The following is a 14,388-nucleotide window of genomic DNA, read 5'->3' as shown; positions in this document are numbered from 1 at the left end:
AAGATAATTCCTTCTGGTAGTAAATTGGATATAGTTAGCGCTCATTACTCAAGGTTAAGAAAATGGAGGAGAAAAAGTAAAAATTAATAATACTTTTCAACCTTACCAACCTAACATATTTTTGAAATATTTAACATACTTTAAAAGTAAAGTATTTTCAATTTTTTTTGTATCATATTATAGTTGGTTTCCTAACTCTTTTTTTAACCGTTTAAATTGTTAATCAGATGATTTTTTTTGATACATTAACATTTACATTTATTATTTGAGTAGTTTTCAATTTATGAAACTTTTATAGTATTTCCTAACTATATATATTTTTTTAAATAATTAAAATATTGCAATAATATGTTTGTGAGTAAATTTCAATAATTAAAAATATATCTTTTTAAACAACATTGTTACAAGCACCTATATGGTAGATATGCAATGATACTTGCATAACAAAATTAAAGTATTGCTATGAAATATATAATCATATATGTATAGCCAGTGATTATATAATAAGAACATATGACGACTAAGAGCACAAGTTTAACAGATAGCTTCTTCATAGAAGAAACTAAAATTAATAGAAATTACAATAAATCAAATACATACATAATGAATGTAGGTAATCATGTGCTGTTATTCAGATAAATCTAAGGAAACCAAAAATAAATACATTATTTATTGATAAATCAGAGTGAATTTTTTTTAAGAAGTATGTACTATTTTAAATATAAAAATTCTATAAATATGTTGTAAATAAAAAATATATAAATATTAAAAAATTGCGTAATATAAATTAGTATCAATAAGTATTTGAGGTTAGTTATTTTAAATTTTGCTTTAAAAGTATTGATTATTTGAACAAATTATCAATACGTTAAATCATTACTATAATTTAAAAGAATAATTTTAATTTATATCTGTGGAACTTTTTAATACTATATTGCACATCATATCTTTATCAAGAAAAATTTGATCAATCATCAAGTTTGTACATTTAAACAAAATCATTCAAATAAGATTGCCAGCAATTACAATCAACCATTTCTATTTTCTAATAAATTATATTTGTTTTTAAAATAATGCAAATTAATTAACCACAAGTTTCAAATCGATAATAAATGAATCATTGATTTTTTTCACATAATATCTAAAACATTTTTTTTATATGTATTTTGTTTATAAAAAAAACTTAGATTAATAAAAAAAAAAGTGATAAAATAATAAAAAAACATTATATTTTCAAAAGTACACAATATTTTAGGCAACATTAAATATGGAATTGTGTGAGTAAATTATTATTATTTTAATTACAAAACAGTGACTTTGCTAGTCTAAGATAAATCAACATTTAAAATTTAAATTATGTAGACGATGTGCTGTCATTTTGTACTTCCATTGAATCATCAAGTTTGTCCTCTTCGTTATCAGCATCTATCAAAATAACATTAAGAAATTACTATAATTTAGGGAACATAGATTTTATGTATATACAAATATAATAATAATAATAATAATAATCTATTTTTTTTAAACAGTTTCAATTTAATATTTTTAAACACTGTTAAACATTTGAATACCTAAACTATTAAATTATTTTGATATTACTGTAAAATACAATTAAGTACTATCTACCTAGTACTACATATGAAAATATTATGTTATATTATCTTGGTGGCACTTGATAACAATTTTTAACAAAACATATTTTGGCTCTTAATGTGAATGATTGCCAACCTTTTTACTAGACCCATACAAATATATGTAGACTAACCTGCAATTGCATAATGGTCAAACATGTATTCTTTTTGATATTCTTTCATAAGTTGAGTTGAACGTTCTTCATCTAAAAACAGTCTATACACTTTTTTTACATCATCTACCGTCACTTCAGTGGCTTTACGTTTTCGGCAAACCAAGTGGGCGGTTGTTATCAATTGAATGCCATATCTCAGCGAAGTTGATTTACTGATCTTGGCTAAAATTGATAAGGCATCTTTGGATATTTCACAGTCTTCTTCTTCAGCCCTTAAATTTTTTTTTCAAAATTATGTTTAAGTTTTATTGTTATTGAAATAGTAATAATATTAGAACTACGAATGATGAAACAAATACCTAATTTTTAAAATTTGTTCTAGTTCGTTTTCAGAATAGGGTTGTGTCATAATGATGACCATGCGGTCCAGTAAATCAAGTGGTACACCATGTGGTGATTTATAATTTGTGCCTCGGATGTTTGTCACTCCACGGTTAGTAGCTGTTATTACAATTGGAGCAATTTCATTTTCTAAAGCTCTGTTCAAGAATGAAAAACATTCAATGTCTAACATGTGCACCTAAAAGAGATGACATTAATATTTAAAACAAAATTAAAAATAGTAATACACTAGTATCAAATCATAAATAATAATAATAATTACTTCATCAATAAATAGTACGCCAGCTAATAATTCAGCTTTTCCCTCTTCACGCCATTCGCTGACTTTACAGTTAATTTGATCTCTAACTTCTGACTTGATTTCACCCGTGTCGCCTACAAACAAAACATATTATAAAAAGGTATTATAATAAGGTATTTATAACTAGTTACTTATAAAATTAAAGGTAAAGAAAATATTATTTTTAATTATAAGGCTTAATAAGTTTATTTAATATAATAATTTATATTACAAAGCATGTCCCAAAAATAAGGTTTCTGTAATAATCATGATTAAATTAATAGTTATATTTAAAAAATGTTGTACGTGAGTTTATATACAGTAGTTATTTTTCCACATAATCGCCATTCATTAAGATACAATTTACACTGACAGTTTTTGTATTCCAGCCTCATAGAAACTCGTCATTATATCTTTTTACAAGCATTGAGTAACTTCTATCTTCAGCTTTTTATCTGTCTCCATCATTTTTCAGGGATAAGTAATAACGTCCAAACCAAACTGATTCAAGAGAGCTTTTGTGTCGCGGGTCAAGTGTTATCACGGAGGACACAAATCCCTTTTGTCAGCATACCTTTTATTTTGTTTTGATTGGCTTTATGAAGTTTTTTCAAAGTCTAGCATACAAAACTACACTTATGGTTTTCCAGTTGGCATAAATTTGATCAAAAGAACTCCTTTCTTGTCCCAAAATGTTTTCACTTTAATGATTGTTGTTTGAACTCTGGTTATTAGTCTCATCACCTGTTACTATGGAATCTTAAAAAGCCTTTCCTTCGACAGCATATCAGGCCAAAAATTTGCATTGTGCATGTATCATGGGAAGAGAGATGGCGGCGGCGGCTAATGTAAAAGCAACCATCATAAATGCGTGTTAGACCGCAAAATAAACATCAGATTATCAGATTAAGTTAAGCCAACTTTAGTTGAAAAGAAGAAAGAAAGAAAAAGAAGTTTTGCTATATGTCAGTGTTATTAACTTTTGGAAAAAATACTTATTTTTGGTGCTAGAAGCATGGAGACCTTATTTATGAAATATGCCTTGTATAATTGTATTATTTATTAATCTATTTTATAGTATACAAATCAGGAGAACATAGCAATTATGAAAAATTGAGTAACAATTAATAAATATTACAAGTAATAATTGAAAATCATTATGTAACACATATCACTGAAAAACTAATAGTAAAGCAAAAAAATAGAAGTATACAGTTAACAGATACATATTGAAATATTCAAAATTATAGAAATATGTATGAAACAAACAATTAATGTAAATGATTTTTTTTTTCAATTACATACACATCATGGCATAATAATTTGATATTTTACCTGAAAATAGAGCAAGAAAACCATGGGTTCTGGAATTAATTACATCAATTTCATGTAATGTTACTGTATGTACAACCTCTTTGCGTTTTTGAAGTTCACCTTCTGGACACTGCACAAATCTAAATATAATATTATTACACATGTGTAATGGCGTAAATTTATAAACTAACTTACCTAGTTTGTGGTCCAGATGCATCATAATCTCTTGATCTGGTAAATGACCGTCCAATTTTGTTAACCTTGCCACTAGCAACATCAATAGTTACGACATCTCCAGCCAAAACCTTTACACAAAATAATATTCAATAAAAACTTATTTAAAGCATCAAAATATGATTTAATTACTTTTTCTTTTAACAAAGCTTCGATCATTTTGTTTCCAAGATCATAAACTGTTTCCATGTCTGTTGTTCTCATAGTTAACTTTCCTACTTTAGACCCTGTCCCTGTAACTGGGCGTTCTATTTGAAACTCTACTACTTCGCCTTCAATAATTTCACTCTCCTCTCTGTAAAATGTTATGGTTAACAATGATATTATTAAATATATAACAACTGTAATAACATACTTGATACGGACACCGATTGATTTACGGATGGCTTGAGTCAGTGCTTCGGTTTTGCTCATTTCCAAACTGTATATCTCTGAACCAGACATGCATGTAAATGGTGTATCAGAACCCAAAGCCTGTGCTAATGCCATCGCAATAGCAGTTTTCCCTATAAAAACAAAATATTTGTCTAAGTTAATATTATTTCAATAAGAAGTCTATTGAGCTAGCGATTCTTGGAACTTATAATATATATTTTTATAATCAGTAGATCTTGAGATCTTACCAAATATGGATATAAGAAATAATATAAAATGTAATTAGTAGTGTAAAGTGGCTTTGACCAATCTACACTACATATATAATAGTAAGCCTCAACTATAATGGTACGTGTACAGGTGCATGAATTATGATTAATCACTAGTTGGACACCATAACTTTCGAAGAATGCAACAGCGAGACCGTGGCTAGCCAGCTACATATTAAAAGGAAGCCTTTAGCACAGTATAATTAGATGGTCATACCAGAGCCTTCAAGTCTATGGTACCATCTTGCTTCATACTTCTATGCACATTATGAAACTAAATTGTGTTAATTAAATTAAAAAACTATAATCGACTTCAACAATTATTTTGAATCCATGACTAGACGAGACAGAAAGTAGGCATATGTAGTTGATATTCTACTAAGCATAAAATTACCTGTGCCAGGTTCGCCAGCGAGTAAAACAGATCTTCCAGCAATTTTTTCCTCTTTTATCATATCTAACACAACGCCCATGGCTTTGCGAGCTTTCAACTGGCCAACTAATCCTTGTGAAACCTAAAATAGACCAAAACTATCAGTCGCCAATTAACAGGAGACACTTATTTTGAAATACTAACATGTCTTGGTTCTCTGTTGTCGTCCAACCCAAGTCCACGTATGTGAGAATGGGCACCGATACGTTCTACTCGAGAAATCTCACGGACTTCTTGCACCTTGGCTACTGCTGCTGCCTAAAATCAATAGTATTAGTGAGAAAGATGGTAATTTATTATCGATAGGTGTACCGAAACACATCAAAAACAGCGACAATACTTACAGACATGGTAGTTTACAAAAGTAAACGGATTTGGGACAATTCCTAATTTTTCTTATAAATCACACGATACACGAGATGTAAAAAATGTTAAATACTCATTAAGTCGTAAACTCGTAACTATAGAAATTACAAACATTGATCAACTAAAAAACTGATACAAATGATACAATAATGGCAGAAAAACACAATATTTGTTTTGTATTTAGTCGCATAAGAACATAACCTATAAATAATATCCGGCGGGAGAATTATTATCATCGGGCAGAAGTAACGAACGACTTTGTGGGTTGACGACCATAATTATGCATCGGTTTCGGTATCACTGTGTCAGTAGCCGTCATGTTTACAGTCTTCGGTTCGCGATCTCGCGGTCGTTGATAAAGAAAATAATACACAACTGACAGCGCGTTACGAGTTTACGATCGTGATCGTCGTCGTCGAGAGTCGAGACGTCGACCAACGTTGTTATATTATATTACTTGAATATTAAGTAATTTCAATTTTTTTTAATCTCGGATAAGTTAACACACGATCGGTAAGAAATACACAGATGACAGCTGTGGTTAGGTTTATCGTTTTTGACACGGCTCGATGAGAACGAAGGACATCTTCTGGATTGCGATGAGTAGGACAACGTAAGATCTATCATACCGGCAATACCGACCGAGAGACTGAACACGGAATAAAATGTCGTACGAACAGACTGCTTGTGACGGTAAAATATGTCATATTTTTATCGTGCCTATTTTGAATTAAACCTGCAAGTCCAAAAGGTTCCCACACTTTTAATATTCTGCTTGATGGTACCTTTTTCACTATGATGCACAGTTCCAACAGACATTGTTGTTTAGGATACAGTTTCGTATGTATGGTAGATTTAATCTTTTACTCCTGTTATAACTACACTTGTTCTTTTTTTATTTTGTTTTAAACAATAATGATTCCGTAACACTTAGGTTTTTCAATATAGAAACATTGGGTGGGATTACTTTATGAAAAAATGAACAAGAATTCCTATTTAATTTTATCCCAGTTTTATACTCTACTAATTTGTATACTTACAAGAGCTTTGCCATAATATATATTAATATATTTAATTCTCAATATGATTACTTAATAATACATATCAATATTAATTTATCAAAGCAAACAGTTAGAAAATAATACTTAAAAATTTGAATAAATAGATATTAAAAATTAAAATTATTTATTATTTAATATAATAAATAACATTATAAAATCTAAATTTCATATGTTCTATAAATTTTATTAATTCATGAAATAAATTAAATGTTATAGATCTTAAAGCTTTTGAGCGGCGACTAACCGAGGTGATTGCTTCTATCAAACCAATAACTAATCGATGGCGAAGTAAGAGCATTTTATTTGTTAAAGTACAATGATAATATGTAAATTTGATATTTATTTTTTCAGCAATTTTAGCTATTTCAACATTAAGTGCTTCAATAGGTGCTTATTATTGGTTGACAGATCCACAAACTGCTAAAGTATCATTTGTCCAATCACTGTACAATCATTTATTGTTCACCGTTTCATCTATGATACTTAGTAAGAATACTTTAAAGATATTTAACAATTAACAATGGTGTTTAATTGATTGTTTTAATTTTATTTAACTAGTGATATTACTCATAACTGGTGTACATAAAAAAGTGATAGCAACATCAATAATAACGTCACGTGCGAGGCAAGTGCTAGCTGATTTTAATATGTCTTGTGATGATTCTGGAAAACTAATACTTAGACCTAGGCCACAACAGAATACGTGATGATAAATTCACAGTAACAGGATGTACTTTTTTTTTTCATTGTTCAGAGTTATGTAACAATTGTTCATGAATGACACCCTATTATAAAGAGTTAGATCTATCATTTTGAATTGTAATGTATCTAATGTGTTTATGTACATAATATAATTAATAATTATTAATGAATTATTATTATATATATATATTTCTTATATGAATTAAAAAAAATTGTTTTACTTATCTGAAATAGAGAAAGAGTTTAAAATATACTTATCAGTCATCAACATCTATTTAGTATGTTTCTTCATGAATTACATACTTAATATTAAATTACTTTTCTATTTATCTTATGAGCATTGTTGGAAAATATATTTAGAGTATATTGTTCCATTTACCCTACATATAACTAATTCTGAAGCGTTAACTGTCTCAGTGTTTTTGACTCTTATTATAATATTAGATAAAATTCAATTTATTTAAAATCATTATTCAGACTATGTATTGTTTAAATTAACTAAATAATTAAATTTACAATAAATTAAATTTATTCTGTTTGTAAATTTATGTTTAAGTGTAAAGTTGGGGAATTATATATTTATATGCTATAGTTAATTTAGAAAATTATACACTTTTCTTGATTATTAAAATAATTGACTGAAATGCATTTATTAAAATAATAGGCTGTTGTAATTAAATTATTAATTTAATATACAATTCAAGTTAATAATTTTAAATAAAAAAATTATAAATACAACTGTTTTTTGTAATTTAATCATAATTTAAAATATGTTGTTTACTTAACTGGCTAAACTAATTTTTATTTTTAATCAAAATGTATTAATTATTTTAGACTGTAGTATAAACTTGTTCATTTTAATTCTAAATACCTAATATATTGTATGTTTCGATATTTTAATTTTTAAGCTAAATATGAGTGTAATATTTATAATACTAGTTTTCCTTAGAAAATTAAGGTATTAAAAAAAGCCAACACTTAAATACGGACGAATAGTGTGATGTCACATACAATATTAATCCTTATCAAAATTTCATTTTGGATCCAAACAAAATACACATTTAAAATGTATATAAAATAAGTTTGTAAGTTATAATCATAAACATATGTTATATGTGTTATATGTCTATGGTTATAATCTTTTAAAATAGCCAAATCTATTAAATCTATCACAAAAGACAAATGCTCTAAACTGTTTTAAATTGTTTTAACAAACAAAATTAATTTAATAATTTATTTTGTATACATTTTAAATAGGCATCTTAGTTTGGTTCCAAATGATCCAATTGATAAAATTTATAAGACCTGATAACATGTATGACGTAGGCACTATTCGAGTGTATAATTATATACCTTTTATTAGCCTTTGTTATTTTTACCTTTAACTTTCTAAATAGGTCAATTCTCTTTAAATTAAAGATAATAACATAAAATTAAGTCTAGTGAATGCAAATTTGCTATGTTATATGTTTATAAGACAGAATACACAGGGTAATATCAGGGTATATGGATTTTAAATAATGAAACTATACGAGGCAAACTGGGACTCAACAGCCCACCGTTTTAGAAAAATAAATTTATTTCACATACAACATAAAAAATACTTAGAGTACAAAAAATTTTACTTCCTAATCTTTTAGTTTCCAAATTTATCATCCAAGTAAAAGATATTTGTATTTTTTTATGTGCTTTAAGTTTGACTTCTTAAATTGCATTATATATTTACTGTAAGATGTAACTTTTCTTTTTACTAATGCTTCTAAAAATAATTTATGACAATCATTTTCAAATTACTATTTAATAATTATATAATATGAAGATAAAAAAGATAATTTATTAAAAAAAAAACAATAAGGCACTGGAAACAAACTAATGATATATTTTTTTGTTTTGGATCATTGGCAATAGCCTGCAAATTTATACCAGTTTTTTTAAGTGAACGTTTTCTACTCTCTTTGATTTTTTTTTCATCATATATAAAATAAAAAGAAATAATAAGCATCGAAGAAAAAGATAAAATTTAATTCAACATAATGTTATGCACTGATTATATAGTGACTGAAAATTGTAGCATATATAATTTGTGGAATCTTTGATTTTATTAATGTTAAAAGTTATTAAAAGTTAAAATAGTTGTCCCTAATGTGGAGATATGGCTGAAGACAGGTCGTAGACAGATTTAACGCTACCTGCGGGTTTATACTTTACTCAAATTGTTCTAACAGTAGTCTCATCAGATTTGGCTTTTTCAAAAAATCCTATTCGTGTTCTGCTCAATGTGATTCAAGTCACCACAAGGGAACCTTCTCAGCTTATTGTCTTTAGTTAGGATGAGAGAAGTCCCCTCCAGTTTAACTGGCATATATTTCTCCAAGCTGTTTGAAATGACACCAGACGTAAGAAAATTTTATCTCTGTTAATCATAATGAACTCAAAATCTACTATAAGAACATACAATTTTGTAGAAATTTGACAACCCATTAGAACACATACCCCAATTGTCCATGAATGGATAAAATTCAATAAAAATGTATGAACATTCATTCTAAAAAAGTAAAATAAATATTTATTATGTTTTTATCGATCAAATAAATCCAGATGAAATTATTGTTGACATCTGTAGACACACGTATAAACATACAACTTACAACATATTATTACACACAATTAGGTAAAGATAAGCTAGATAAGCTATTTATCTAAAAGTTCAAAATTGTGTTTTTATTGAATTTAAATACATTTTAAAAGTTTTTTAAGGCATTAAGTCGTATTTTTTAAGGACATTTTTCTTATTTTTATGGCATTAAAGTCCGTTCCCTACTGATAATTAGTAATTATTCAATTACTAAGAAAATTGGTATAAATAAAAAAAGAAGATGTAACCTTATACATAAAATAATAATAAGACATTATTAAACTAGATCAAAATTATATTTTTTATTACCAGTTTTACACATTAGTTTTTCAACTCTTAAGCTACGACAAGTGCCAACTTCTATTTCTAATTCTAATGATTTTAATTTAGTTCTTAGCTGACTAGATTGATCGCCCAAACACCAAGCCACACTCAAATGAAATTTTGGATTCTAGAACAAAAATTCACAATTTAATAGTTAAATGAAAATATAGACAACATAGTTATTATATTTATTACAGCTTAGGCGTATTTTTTAAATTTATCACACTGTATATTTTTTAATTGGAAATAAAGATTATTATTATTAAGTATATGGATAGTCAGGTAAACGATGACATTTCAAAATGCATACTACACAAATAATAAGATTAAATAAGTATTGAGGAAAAGAAAATTTGTCATTGGTTGAATGAATATAAAATCAAAATCAAAACAAGTATTAATTTTAAAAATTGGTAATTAAGTGACACATAACCTCCAATAACCTAAATTATAATTAAAAAAAAAAAAGGGACCTGGATTATAATAATATAAAAATCACTGCATTATCAATGGGTATTTCTCTTATTTTAGCTATATTAGCTAAAAAGCTAAAATAAGCTGTAATAATAGACAATACAGGCACGGGGAGGGGGTTATGGGATTATTCCCCTTCCGTAGATTTTGCCACACAGGTAAATTCTAGGATGTCTGTTTTTGGCAGCCGATAATATATGATACGCACATGGTATTGCTCCCCTCCCCTAATAAATATATTCTGTATTCGCGACTGAGACAGTAGTAAGGTACTATTTACTTAGAGGAGTAGTATTTTTCACACAGAACTTCCTCTGCTGTTGGTTAAATAGGAAAAAAAGTACTATATTTATTTTCTATACACTCACTTCATAATATTTTTGTAGATTATAATCGGACAAGACTTTGTCCAATTGATCAACACATTCAGATAACACTTCTGCAGGTTCTGCAAGAAAACCAATAAATGTTCTACTACAATTTTCATTACAGAAAACCTCTAAGTTTCCAAAAGTAACTGTAAACCTAGAAAAAATTATTTCAAACATAATTATATTGTTTATATTAGATAACAGAGAAATGAAAACCTTAGGATTGTTGACAATTTAGATTTTACATCATTTATGAAACGTTGTATCCAATGATACTGCAGTACAACTGTTTTTGTAAGGCTAATATGGGGATGTTCAATAATTTCCAGACCACATTCGGACAATTTTTCTTGAATGATTTCTATTAAATCCATATCTGGACCTTAGAATAAAATATAATATTATGTATAATTATTAGTAAAGAACTACCTGACAGTAGAAACAATACCTTAATAAGACTATTGACTCACATGGTACATATACATAAGTGGCCCAATTACCACGCTCATGTTCAAACAATCGAGTACGTCCCTGGTGGGAATCGGGTTTGTCATCTGGCTTTGGATGATACAGCTTGCCATCAAACATTGTAGCAATAGCTTTGGGTAATGGTAAAATGTTTTGTTCTGATTCACTAAGATAAAAATAAAATCTTCAATACTCAGGAATTATAGCCATTGACAAAACGTATGATTTCTGACGTCAAAGTCAAATGCACAATATAATATAATAATAAAATAATGAGTTAAAATTCTATCACAGATTAAATTGAATACAAAATAAATATAATATACAATATGTATAATTTAATCTGTGACAATAATGTAATACGTTACTCATGCTCGCTGTCACTATCTCCGCTGTACCGCTGTATTAGGTCCATTGTAAAATCGCGCGTAGAGAAAATAATATTCACTTCGATAATGTATAGATATTACAATAAATACATTATCGATATTATACTTGTCAACATTCTCGACGATAATGAACTGTAACAAGAAAAAAAGTCAGCAGAAAACATTAAAAATTTAAAAAAGCATTAAACATAATTATGAAATTTTGAAAAGAACCATAACTTTATCACCGCGAAACATTTCCTAACTGAATAATTGTTATCACAGTATCACGTAATGGTTTTTGTGATGATAAAAACTAAAATTTTGTCAGAACATAATATGTTGAATGTTCTATGGTTTTGTACACGGTAACGAAAAAATGCATAAAAATAATTGCATCTTCATTCTTCACAGACCATGTGCTCAAACATATTATTTTCTGTACCTCAGTGGTTAGTGGTTACGGCATAATATATTTAATGTTTTATGAAAAGTCATTGTATAATAGTAATAAGTGGGAAAGTTCATACCTAATGGTTAAGTATTTAGGTAGGTACTATTGGTAATGGTAGTATAATACTAGTATTGCTAGTATCGATGGGACATTTACCATTTATGAAAACTTCGGGAATGCTACATTAAACCTACAATCCAGATTAGTACCTATTGATGAAAATTTAGACGCAATAATAGTTTTAAACAAACTCGATTTTTATTGTTTGTAATGATGAGTAACTTTGAGACAAAATATTTATGTTAGCATTTTCTAGATATTATTGATACCTATATACGTAATTTTTAAAATTGTTCGATCTAACTTGTGTGCTAGTGGCTAATGCTATGTATATATATAAAGGTAGGTATATACAATTTTTAACTTTTATATTAGTGTTGATATAACAATTTTGAATTTTTAAGCTCGGTTAAAAATTGACAATTTAAAAATATTAGATTTTATTAGTTAAAGTAGTTTTTACATTTTTTAGAAATTTAAAATTATTAAAAATATAGGTAATGTTTTATACAACTTTGGAAATTCAAATTTGTCACAATTACAAAAATGTCCATCTTATATTTTTTAGTGAAATGTATAAATTTTCAATTTGAATAGCTAAGTATTGAAAATTTAATACAAGGTTTCTGGTAAGTACTTTTTTACAGAAACTTAAAAATCTCACAAATACAATTAATGCACATTTTTTTTTTTACTTTTGAAGTTCATATTTTGAATAAATTGGATATTTAATCGAAAAATAACGCCAAACGTCATTTCAGACAGTATTACAGTTTTTCAACATAGTAATCCGCAGTGGCTTATGACCAGGGCTAGGATTTGTATGCAATAAAAATTGTAAAACATGCAAAAATGTATTGAAATACATCAATGATTAGCTGTTGTCTTCATATAATATATAATTGAGAAATAAAATAAAATTTAAAATTCACATTCAATAGTGGAAATACTTTGAATTTTATGATTGACAAAAAAACTAAGTTTTATACTTTAATCAGCACGGCTAGAATTAAATAGGTATACAAAATATACTATAGAACATGCATTTTTCGCATTCTTATAATCGAAATATGTAATAATATTAATTTTATTCGATATATTAATCAATAATATGCATTTTATCCAAAATATGCGAAAACAGGCAAAATAAAAACACCACCATTTATCTCATCATTAGTTGATTCGTGGACGTTACTGATGAAATCAATAATCAGAAGTCACAAAAAAAACATGCTGTTGTATACAAATCCTAGCCCTACTTATGACCTAGTTATATACGGCGTTTTAACTTGTAAACGGAAATTATTTTAAAAAATATAACAGAATAACTTCTTCATTATAATTAGTATTTAGATAAGTACTTTATTAATCTAGATAAAAAAAAAGATACCTAATGCAACATAAATTTATCTAGATAAAGATGATAGATAACTAAACTCAATTCTATCTAGATAAAGATAAAAGATAATACAATTTTATCTATAGATAAAAAACAGATATTTTTGAGAATATATACTTTAGAGTTTAGATATTAGATATGCCTAAGTACTTCAATACTATTTAAATACATGGCATATTATGTATAATTAATGTCTGTAGTAGTAATAATTATTAGTGAACATGTTTAAATGAACAAAGATTTTCAACATTAAGTATAAATAATATTAAACATGTCACAGTAAATTGTGATTTTTGTGAACTTGTAAACCTTCAGTTTTAGAATGTATTTAAATTTTATAGACATACAATTTCTTTTTGATAAAATATTGTTTTTTATCATATATTTAAATATACTATGTATATTGAAAAACTGCAGAAGTATATACTATACTAAATTTGTATTCCATATGTGGGGAAGTTTGATAAATAATAACACTAATACCCGGGTAAACGATATAGACTATTATAAAAATAACGTTATTACCTGCTTATTATTCATAATGCAACCGATGATTATTAAAGAAATTCTAACTTTCCATCAGGGTGTCATTAATAAAAATCAACTACATTGATTATTATTTATTAGCGTGTATTATTAGATTTAGGCCCTT

General features: G+C 27.0%; 3 protein-coding genes across 4 annotated transcripts; 1 reads left to right on the top strand and 2 right to left on the bottom strand.

Moving 5' to 3' along the window:
- Positions 1 to 1,212: 1,212 nt before the first annotated feature.
- On the bottom strand, positions 1,213 to 5,584 carry LOC132920949 (ruvB-like 2). The gene is made up of 11 exons (XM_060983700.1): positions 5,399 to 5,584; positions 5,199 to 5,312; positions 5,016 to 5,136; positions 4,333 to 4,483; positions 4,110 to 4,272; positions 3,939 to 4,048; positions 3,765 to 3,883; positions 2,412 to 2,524; positions 2,107 to 2,327; positions 1,766 to 2,019; positions 1,213 to 1,425 (listed from the first exon to the last, which is right to left on the bottom strand). The coding sequence occupies exons 1-11, from the start codon at positions 5,402 to 5,404 to the stop codon at positions 1,355 to 1,357; spliced, it is 1,443 nt and encodes a 480-aa protein (XP_060839683.1). The 5' UTR covers positions 5,405 to 5,584; the 3' UTR covers positions 1,213 to 1,354.
- Positions 5,585 to 5,731: 147 nt separating this feature from the next.
- Positions 5,732 to 7,453, top strand: LOC132920950 (nuclear envelope phosphatase-regulatory subunit 1 homolog). The gene is made up of 4 exons (XM_060983701.1): positions 5,732 to 6,113; positions 6,698 to 6,769; positions 6,833 to 6,967; positions 7,040 to 7,453. Exons 1-4 carry the CDS (start codon positions 6,086 to 6,088, stop codon positions 7,186 to 7,188), a joined length of 384 nt encoding a protein of 127 aa, XP_060839684.1. The 5' UTR covers positions 5,732 to 6,085; the 3' UTR covers positions 7,189 to 7,453.
- Positions 7,454 to 10,092: 2,639 nt separating this feature from the next.
- On the bottom strand, positions 10,093 to 12,565 carry LOC132922648 (U6 snRNA phosphodiesterase 1). Of its 2 annotated transcripts, none has more exons than XM_060986272.1 (5): positions 11,819 to 12,565; positions 11,458 to 11,621; positions 11,204 to 11,369; positions 10,985 to 11,141; positions 10,093 to 10,269 (listed from the first exon to the last, which is right to left on the bottom strand). In XM_060986272.1, exons 2-5 carry the CDS (start codon positions 11,573 to 11,575, stop codon positions 10,096 to 10,098), a joined length of 615 nt encoding a protein of 204 aa, XP_060842255.1. In that variant the 5' UTR covers positions 11,576 to 11,621; positions 11,819 to 12,565; the 3' UTR covers positions 10,093 to 10,095. The 2 variants fall into 2 exon arrangements, with proteins under 2 accessions (XP_060842255.1, XP_060842254.1); XM_060986271.1 differs by having other exon boundaries at positions 11,824 to 12,557.
- Positions 12,566 to 14,388: the final 1,823 nt, after the last annotated feature.

The sequence above is a fragment of the Rhopalosiphum padi genome, chromosome 2 (assembly GCF_020882245.1).
Source record: "Rhopalosiphum padi isolate XX-2018 chromosome 2, ASM2088224v1, whole genome shotgun sequence".
Taxonomy (NCBI): domain Eukaryota; kingdom Metazoa; phylum Arthropoda; class Insecta; order Hemiptera; family Aphididae; genus Rhopalosiphum; species Rhopalosiphum padi.
The sequence above is the reverse complement of the archived record's forward strand: the minus strand, read 5'-3'. Positions and strand labels throughout refer to the sequence as shown.